This window comes from Microcebus murinus, chromosome 6, assembly GCF_040939455.1.
Source record: "Microcebus murinus isolate Inina chromosome 6, M.murinus_Inina_mat1.0, whole genome shotgun sequence".
Classification (NCBI taxonomy): domain Eukaryota; kingdom Metazoa; phylum Chordata; class Mammalia; order Primates; family Cheirogaleidae; genus Microcebus; species Microcebus murinus.
The window spans coordinates 68,756,394-68,765,854 of record NC_134109.1 but is presented as its reverse complement, the minus strand read 5'-3'; the positions used below and the strand labels follow the sequence as shown (position 1 = coordinate 68,765,854).

Genomic DNA, 9,461 nt, shown 5'->3' with positions numbered 1-9,461 from the left:
GCACTATCTCCTCCCCTCACCCCCTCGCACACTTCCTCCCGCCCACCTATCCATCACTGCGCGCAGCCGTCCAGTTGGCGGGCCAAGGGGGCGGGGCTGTCAGCAGCGTCCTGTGACGTCTGTAGCCCGCCTGCCGGGAAGCCGGGAAGTGCGTGACGAAAGAGGCGCGTGACGGAGGATCGGTTGGCTGACGCTGTGGCGGCAGTCGGTGTAAACAGCGCCTCGCGCCGCTGCGGGTCCTTCGAGCGCTCTTGGCTGGTGGGTGGTCTCGCGTGGGGCGGTAACCGCCGGCTTCCGTGGGAGGTGCTTCTCGCCTTCGGACCCCCCTTGGTGTACACACCCCCGGCACACCACGTGGGCGTGAGGCAAGGAAGGAGGGGGGTGTTAGGCCGAATTCTAACCTCATTGGCTGTAGCTGCTGCCGGCTCTCGAAAAGGAGCGCTCTGATTGGTCGGGTAGGGGGTGTTGGGGTGTCTTTGAGTCCTAAGATTTCTGATTGGCTAGATGAGATAAGCTAGTGGAGCGCTCTCTTCCGCGAGGGGGTTTGATTGGTCAGCCAAAGAGGTTACCTGGGAGTCCAACACCTCCCCACACCTCTCCCGCTCCCCTGTCCAGGGACTTTGATAGGTGAGTTTTGGGTAGAAAACTGAGACATTCCTCATCAAAGGATTATCATTGGCAGGCTAGGGTAACGCTTTAGGCTTCACTCTGCTTTCTTTGCTTCGCAGGATTGGGGAAGGTTTGTGTTCCCAAATCCTTGGGAGTTGTCATAGACTAAGAAAAGGGATCTCCGTCCCTAGGAAGGGTAACCCTCCTAGAGATAGCTACTGCCCTATTTCAGGAGACCCTGGTATTCCTAGAGCAGGCTTTGCTTTCGCCAAACCCAAGGAGGTGACAGGAGGAGCGCCTGCACAGGACCTAAGGATGCTGTGACCAGAAGATGGGATCACGGAACAGCAGCAGCGCAGGATCTGGGTCCGGAGACCCCTCTGAGGGCCTGTCCCGAAGAGGGGCTGGCCTGCGTCGGAGTGAAGAAGAGGAAGAGGAGGATGAAGATGTGGATCTGGCCCAGGTACTGGCCTATCTCCTCCGCAGGTAACTTACTCTCCGGTGTGACCCCACCAGGTGCCACCACAGTCCCTTGATACCAGCTCCAGGCAGAAAAGTTACAGAGGATAGGGAATGGGATTAGTCCAGGACAACTGTTCTGTTTGAGCAGAACAGTCTTTTCCTGCTGGGCACCCATGACCCATTGGGTATGGCAGCTCCATACCCAGTAACAGTCTTCTTGCCTAGGGAGGGTCACCAGAAGGACCCACTCTTCTGTTTGAGGGGCTGTTCAGGGGAGCCTCTCTGGCTACAACTACATAAATGTAATCTATTTTCCAAATAAGTTAGAAAAAAAAAGAGTGGTGGGCCTGGAGGGAGTGATGTGAAGGGGTGAGAGTAGGGGAGGAGGTTGTTGAAATTTAGTAAAGCCATTGACATGTGATATGAGGCCACATCGATTTACTTGAAAAACAAGTTTAAATTGACCCAACTCTAACCTGTTCTTGAGGAAAAAATGCCTTGAAGAGAGTGACCACCAGAAATTGGCTGGAAAAGGGTACAGTTGGCTTTGTTTCTTTGTTGTGGCTCCTCGGGGAGATGAGCTTGGGCAAGTCATGTTAAAAGTCTATCAGTCTTCACAGTATGTTGGGGTTCTCCACTCTTTCTCTAAGAGTAGGAGAGTCAGTTTCCTACAGTGTCTTATAGGAGACTGAAAGTAGCAGCCAGGGTCTAGTCCAGGGGTCCTCAAACTTTTTAAACAGGGAGGCAGTTCACTGTCCCTCAGACCATTGGAGGGCTGGACTGTAGTTTAAAAAAAACTATGAACAAATTCCTATGCACACTGCACATATCTTATTTTGAAGTAAGAAAACAAACGGGCCAAAATACCTGCATGTAGCCCATGGACCGTAATTTGAGGACACCTGGTCTAGTCGGTCTCAAACCTCAAAATGAGTACCAAGTGATCTAAGAGCCAGATAGCTATTCTCCTGGATTTGGTTGTTCTGGGGAAAGGGGTCCCCTCCTTTATGGGGTGTCTCTCCACAGAGGCCAAGTGAGGTTGGTACAAGGAGGAGGTGCAGCAAATTTACAACTCATCCAGGCCCTCTCAGACTCAGAGGAAGAGCATGACAGTGCTTGGGATGGTCGTCTCGGGGATAGATACAACCCTCCTGGTAAGAGGCACACCAAGACCCTAATGTTGGAAGACTTTCATTAGAAACCCTTTTTTTATTTTGGTGAAGAATGGTAGGTTAAATTGAAAGATGTGATAATGCAGGGAATAAGGGTTTTCTTACAGCACTAGTATATTCAGCCACATTGAGTGGGCTTGGGCACAGTTCCTCTGACTGTCCTTTGGGGCTGGAAGATGGATGAAACTTCTTCTGTCCACTTCTACTTACAGTGGACGCAACCCCTGACACCCGGGAGCTGGAATGCAATGAGATCAAGACACAAGTGGAATTGGCCACTGGGCGGCTGGGGCTTAGGCGGGCAGCCCAGGAGCACAGCTTTCCTCGAATGCTGCACCAGGTAGGCCTCTCCACCTTCAGCCAGCCCCAGAGAAAAAGGAAGCCTCAAGTGCTGAGGCTGGAGAGTTAGCCAGCCTGCATTGGAGGTCTGTGTATGGTGTTCATTTCTGTAGCAAGAGCAATATCTTTGGAGGAGGGGGCTTGATGTGACTGAAGTGGCCCTCTGTTTCTGCTAGCAATATTCCCCAATCCCTTCCATTTAGAGAGAACGGGGCCTTTGCCACCAGGGAAGCTTCTCCCTCGGAGAACAGTCTCGAGTGATGTCTCAGTGAGTATGGGGCTTGGTGGAGAGACTCTGAGGGTCAGATAGGCTTAGCTCCTAAATTTGAAGGGGTAGGTGTGAAAGGAGCCTCAGAGATACTTATGATAAGTGGGGTTGAAACTTTGAGAATACACGAAGTGGAAAAGTGTAGCAATTTAGAGGGTGGTGGACTGGATGAAAGATAAGGGATTCTACTCAAAGCCAAAAGGGAAGAGTGCTCTATACTGATGTTTCAGTTCTGTTAGGATTCTGCTAATTGGGACACTCCTCATCCAGAGCTCCCCTTACCCTCACTTTCCTTCTGCTTCCCAGCTTCTTGCCCAATGATCTGGGCTTCATTGATACCTACTCTCAGAAGGCTTTCTGTGGCATCTACAGCAAAGATGGCCAGATCTTCATGTCTGCTTGTCAAGGTACCAGACACTGGTCCTATAAACTGCCTTTCCCTGGAACAAGGATTGTTTCTCTTGACTGAAGCTAGAAAGCCCCAGACCTGGGGAGCTCAGACCTGGCTCAGGAATGACTAGCCAGAACATGTTTCCCATGATAAAGGGCAGACTCTACAAATGCACTGAGTGAGAGAGGTCTAATCTAGAAGGATACAAAGACAGTGTTCCATAATTCTGCCTGATCCCTGCTTAAACAGATCAGACAATCCGACTGTATGACTGCCGGTATGGCCGCTTCCATAAATTCAAGAGCATTAAGGCCCGGGATGTAGGCTGGAGCGTCCTGGATGTGGCATTTACCCCTGATGGGAACCACTTCCTCTACTCCAGTTGGTCTGATTACAGTGAGTATGTACCAGATTTCTGTTGTTTCTCTAGCCTGGAGCCTGAGGTCTCCATTTGCCTGTCTCCTCTGAGCCAGAATTCCATGCTTTGTCCTGGGAAAATCACTCTAAAGGTGTTCTAACGCCCTTGTCCTTTGTCTCTTCCCTAGCTTTGCTTCCACTCTCCTTTACCCATCCCTGAAAGATTCTTGTTTTTCTCACTTCTTTTAGTTCATATCTGCAATATCTACGGGGAGGGAGACACACACACTGCCCTGGATCTAAGGTACTGGCTTCCCTTTCTGATCAGATCATCAGAAACTTCTTAAGGAAGGCCCTGCAGGAGCAAACCTCCTGGGCTGGAAGTCCTGCTTAGAGGGAAAATGAACTGGTTGCAAATTTCTCTGTGTGGGTTCCTGGAAGGGAACCATCCATCCTCTCAGCCAGAGACAAGGGTCAAATAGATGGTTGCAGGATTATTTCTGGGTTCTCACTGAGGTAACCCCCATTCTGGCACATGTTAGCAGGACGTCTTTTTTCCCTGAAGATGTGCCTTACAACCCTTGTCAGAGTTTACATAGATTAACAAAAGCTGAAAGGAAGTCCACTTAACCTAGCTCCTTCTTTGCTTTCTTCAGGCCAGATGAGCGTCGCTTTGCTGTCTTCTCCATTGCTGTCTCCTCAGATGGACGAGAAGTACTAGGAGGGTGAGTGTTTATGGGGGATGTCTCCCTCAGTTAATAAGATGGGGGTCCTCCTAGGGATCAGCTCTGCTGTTTCAGAGACTACACTGGCAGCTATGGAAACCCACCAGCCCTTCTCCAAGGTCAGTGTTTACGAGTTGCTTCACCTCTTGCTCTCCATTTCTCTAGCACAAGATGGGAGGTCACAGGCCTCCTTGAAAACATAGCTAACTCTTCTTCCATTTCCTGTGTAAGAGTAGACAAGGGATTGCCCCCAGCAGGATTTCTTAGTTGGACTCTCTAGAGCATATATAACGTCAGCCCTCTCAGTCCTAGCTCCAGGACCTCCTTATCCCTTCCCTTTCAGGGCCAATGATGGCTGCCTGTATGTCTTTGATCGAGAACAGAACCGGCGCACCCTTCAGGTATTGCTCCTGAGACTTAGAGCCTCTGCCTCCTGGTCTTTGGCCTATTCTAAGGCCTGGAAAGAAGTCTTAAGTATCCTAGCCTCCTTCTCGTCTTAAGTATCCTAGCCTCCTTCTCGCCTAGATTGAGTCCCATGAGGATGATGTGAATGCAGTGGCCTTTGCTGATATAAGCTCCCAAATCCTGTTCTCTGGGGGTGATGATGCCATCTGCAAAGTGTGGGATCGACGCACCATGCGGGAGGATGACCCCAAGCCCGTGGGTGCACTGGCTGGACACCAGGACGGCATCACCTTCATTGACAGCAAGGTAGGCAGGCAGGCAGGATTGCTCAGCCAGGCTACTAAGGTTTTGGTTGTTCAGGAGGGCGTGAAAATGGACTGGTGCAGGAACTTGACAGGCTCCTTCTTAGCCAGAGTTTGCAAGAGCTGGAGTTTGGAGAAGGGGCTTAGCCAGGAAACACGAATTCCATCTGTACCCACTACTCCTTAAGAAGTGGGGCAGGGCTTTCTGTATAAGAAAAGTGGAAGATTTTCTTCTTTTTTTTAGAGACAGAGTATCGCTCTGTTGCCCTGGCTAGAGTACTGTGGTGTCAGCCTAGCTCACAGCAACCTCAAACTTCTGGGCTCAAGTGATCCTAAGCCTCCTATGGGGCTAGGACTACAGGTGCTCGCCACCACACCCAGCTAATTTTTTCTGTTTTTAGTAGAGATACATCTCACTCTTGCTCAGGCTGGTCTCAAACTCCTGAGCTCAAGCGATCCTCCCACCTCTGCTTCCCAGAGTGCTAGGATTACAGGCATTAGCCACCACGCCCAGCCGGAAGATTTTCTAATCCAGGATAAAATAGGAGATCCAGCTAGGGCCCTGGGCAAAGGAAGGAAAATGTAGCCAGGTGGTAGGATCTGAGACAGAACATCAAAAGTGATCTCACCTTTATGAAGAAAGAGGCAAGCAAAGTCAGAGGATTGGACTTCTTCCCCTTAACTAGAGGGGGCACTCGACTGACAGGCACTGACATTAGCAGCCTCTGATGCTTCAATATCCATTTTTGGATTCGCAGGGTGATGCCCGGTATCTCATCTCCAACTCCAAAGACCAGACCATCAAGCTCTGGGATATCCGACGCTTTTCCAGCCGGGAAGGCATGGAAGCCTCACGCCAGGCTGCCACACAGCAAAACTGGGACTATCGCTGGCAGCAAGTACCCAAAAAAGGTAAGAGTGGAAGCAGAACTGAGATCTGAAGAGTTAAGAGTCAAGGGTGAGGCCGGGCGCTGTGGCTCACGCCTGTAATCCTAGCTCTTGGGAGGCCGAGGCGGGCGGATTGCTCAAGGTCAGGAGTTCAAAACCAGCCTGAGCAAGAGCGAGACCCCGTCTCTACTATAAATAGAAAGAAATTAATTGGCCAACTGATATATATATATAAAAATTAGCCGGGCATGGTGGCACATGCCTGTAGTCCCAGCTACTCGGGAGGCTGAGGCAGAAGGATCACTCAAGCCCAGGAGATTGAGGTTGCTGTGAGCTAGGCTGACGCCACGGCACTCACTCTAGCCTGGACAACAAAGTGAGACTCTGTCTCAAAAAAAAAAAAAAAAAAAAAAAAAAAAGAGTCAAGGGTGGTAGTTATTAATAAAATACTTAACCACTGGTAAGGCCTGGCATAGGCACATGTATTTGTCTGGAGCCGGCCCCCGCAGCCCCCTTTGCCAGGCATTAACTCTTTATTTGCTGAACCATGGGAATGGCCAGAGGTTCCTAGGGTTGGGGTCTGGGGTCACTCAGAATCAACCAATACAAAAGCATTTCAGTATCATAATAACCAGCAGGGCCATATTGGTGACTACCAACTTTTAGGTGGGGAAAGAGGTACCAGTTGAAGGTTGGAAGGCAATTGTCTGTGCACATCGATCTTTGCTAAAGACTGGGAGTGCAGGGCAATCAAGAAGCAGACACTCGGCCGGGCGCTGTGGCTCACGCCTGTAATCCTAGCTCTTGGGAGGCTGAGGTGGGCGGATTGCTCAAGGTCAGGAGTTCAAAACCAGCCTGAGCAAGAGCGAGACCCCATCTCTACTATAAATAGAAAGAAATTAATTGGCCAACTGATATATATATAAAAAAAATTAGCCGGGCATGGTGGCGCATGCCTGTAGTCCCAGCTACCTGGGAGGCTGAGGCAGAAGGATCACTCGAGCCCAGGAGTTTGAGGTTGCTGTGAGCTAGGCTGACGCCACGGCACTCACTCTAGCCTGTGCAACAAAGCGAGACTCTGTCTCAAAAAAAAAAAAAAAAAAAAAAAGAAGCAGACACTCTAACATAGAGCTTTCCTTCCTTCCCTACCCAGCCTGGCGGAAGCTGAAGCTCCCAGGGGACAGCTCCTTGATGACCTACCGGGGCCACGGAGTGCTGCACACCCTCATCCGCTGCCGATTCTCCCCCACTCACAACACGGGCCAGCAGTTCATCTACAGCGGCTGCTCCACTGGCAAAGTGGTTGGTAAGGATTGTGTCAGATCAGGGGCCTTGGGAAGGGCAGGAATGTTTCTGTGGCATTCCGCCTGTAACCACTAGTGACCACCTTAAAAAGCCTAGTGACAACAAGTAAAATTTAATTTAGCTTGAAGTAGGGGAAGCTTAAACAGAAAAAGAGAAAACATTCTATTCATCAGCATTTTAAATTAAGAAAAGGAACACAGAATTCTCATCAGTAAATAAAACAGATTACCAAAAATATAGTCAGTTCTGTTTTTTAGCCAGTCAAAGAAAGAAGTTGCAGATGAAAGGTAGGAGGGAGCGGAGACAAAAAATGACACAAGAAGACAGCAGCAAGTAGTAAAGGACATGCACTAAAGCAGGAGGAATGCATAAAAAGAAACACAAGCACAGCTAGAGAGATGAGATCCCATGGCAGTGCTGTTCCGAGGGAGACACTCAGACAGAGACCTGTGGCACAAAAGAGCACGATGAATCCTGTCCAGACAAGGAGCAGCATGACGTTCACTTTGTGGTGTCTTCCATTGCTAAAAGCTGTAAAGCCACTGCATTTTCTTAACTGTAGGTCCTGTGAAATTTAGCTAAGGGTCAAAGATACCCACATTTCACTAGCCCATACCCTCAACCTAAGGTAGGGAAAGGGAACAGGGGAAAGAAACAAGTCTCTGGTGTGGGCCTTGCTCCCATGGGAAAGTGGGAAGTTGTGAGAGGCAGGTCACTAGTGCCACTCAGGGAGAAGTGAGGGATAGTTTGAAGGCCTGTGGCAGCCCCTCTCTACTCTGGCCTTTCCTGGACAGTGTATGACCTCCTCAGTGGCCACATCGTGAAGAAGCTGACCAACCACAAGGCCTGTGTGCGTGACGTCAGTTGGCACCCCTTTGAAGAGAAGATTGTCAGCAGTTCGGTGAGGTTGCAGGGGAGTTGGGGGGCTGGCACATGTCTTGGACCTGGGAGGGGACAGCACTCCCTGACTACTTGCCACCTTCTGCCCTGCAGTGGGACGGGAACCTGCGTCTGTGGCAGTACCGCCAGGCTGAATACTTCCAGGATGACATGCCAGAGTCCGAGGAATGTCCCAGTGCTCCAACCCCAGTGTCCCACTCCTCTACAGCCTTTTCCTCACCCCAGTAGATCTGACCTCCAGTCCCACACAGGGTGAACCTCTTGTTAAGCTCTCTGCCTCCTCCTCCCTTTCTCCTTTCTGGGGAATGTTTGGAGGAATCACTGACATTGGATGGGGCAAAACAGAAGCCCAGCCTCTGAGTCCCAGCTGAGCCCTGGAAGATCCTCCCCTCAGGGTAGAGTGATCTCCTCATACGCTCACACTCAGCCAGCTTGGGTCCCTATCTCTGGCCAGGGTGTGGCAGGACTGCCATTATCTGGGGCGTGGCCTCTGCCAGCAAGAGAACTGTCCTGAGTGTTTTTAATCATGTTTGAATGTTAGGTGTTGGCTCCTAGAGTAGACGCCTGAGGTCAGGTCTCAAGAGACCTGTCAGCCAGGCCCACTGCCCAGGTCTTCATGTTGAGGATTAGACTGGCCAATCAGAGGGCCAGGTGTCCTGGCCTTTCTTCCTGAGGCCTCTGGGGTAGGACAGGATGAGTAAGGTTGCTTGTTTCCTCAGCACTCTCCTTAGGTGGGGATTATGTGTTCTCTCATGTCTGGGTCTTTGGGGTAGGACAGACTGTGGTGTGAGAGACAGGACTCTCCAGAACCTCCTTGAGGCCCCATACCGGGCAGGTCCCGCCTTCCCAGAGGGTCCTGTCAATGCTGGAAGCCAGCAGTTTTAAGGAAGAAGGTTGAAGTAGGACTCCATCCTCTCACTGGCTTTGGCTCCCTCAATAAACTCTCTGTGGGAACCTGGCTCATCATCTGTCTCTGTCTCTCTCTTTTTATCGTATCTGAAGTCTTTTATCCTCACATCTCAAGAAAGCACAATTTTGGCCGGGCACGGTGGCTCACACCTGTAATCCTAGCACTCTGGGAGGCAGAGGCGGGCGGATTGCTTGAGGTCAGGAGTTCGAAACCAGCCCGAGCAAAAGCGAGACCCCGTCTCTACTATAAATAGCAAGAAATTAATTGGCCAACTAATATATATAGAAAAAATCAGCCAGGCATGGTGGCGCATGCCTGTAGTCCCAGCTACTCGGGAGGCTGAGGCAGTAGGATTGCTTGAGCCTAAGAGTTTGAGGTTGCTGTGAGCTAGGCTGATGCCATGGCACTCACTCTAGCCTGGGCAACAA

General features: G+C 50.5%; 1 protein-coding gene across 2 annotated transcripts; it reads left to right on the top strand.

Moving 5' to 3' along the window:
- The first annotated feature begins 300 nt into the window (after positions 1 to 300).
- Positions 301 to 9,089, top strand: DCAF11 (DDB1 and CUL4 associated factor 11). Of its 2 annotated transcripts, none has more exons than XM_076004152.1 (14): positions 301 to 1,072; positions 2,098 to 2,225; positions 2,456 to 2,583; positions 2,786 to 2,850; positions 3,157 to 3,257; positions 3,491 to 3,637; positions 3,848 to 3,902; positions 4,255 to 4,323; positions 4,667 to 4,724; positions 4,849 to 5,034; positions 5,789 to 5,942; positions 7,072 to 7,224; positions 8,018 to 8,124; positions 8,217 to 9,089. In XM_076004152.1, exons 1-14 carry the CDS (start codon positions 1,050 to 1,052, stop codon positions 8,349 to 8,351), a joined length of 1,509 nt encoding a protein of 502 aa, XP_075860267.1. In that variant the 5' UTR covers positions 301 to 1,049; the 3' UTR covers positions 8,352 to 9,089. The 2 variants fall into 2 exon arrangements, with proteins under 2 accessions (XP_075860267.1, XP_075860266.1); XM_076004151.1 differs by having other exon boundaries at positions 301 to 1,095.
- The last annotated feature ends 372 nt before the right edge of the window (positions 9,090 to 9,461 follow it).

What these genes read in the sequence shown, in the direction of transcription:
- DCAF11 (XM_076004151.1), top strand. Translation starts at nt 941, where the DNA reads ATGGGATCACGGAACAGCAGCAGCGCAGGATCTGGGTCCGGAGACCCC. An exon ending in AGAACCGGCGCACCCTTCAG is followed by an intron (nt 4,725 to 4,848) that starts GTATTGCTCCTG and finishes CTTCTCGCCTAG; the next exon opens with ATTGAGTCCCATGAGGATGA. An exon ending in TCACCTTCATTGACAGCAAG is followed by an intron (nt 5,035 to 5,788) that starts GTAGGCAGGCAG and finishes TTGGATTCGCAG; the next exon opens with GGTGATGCCCGGTATCTCAT.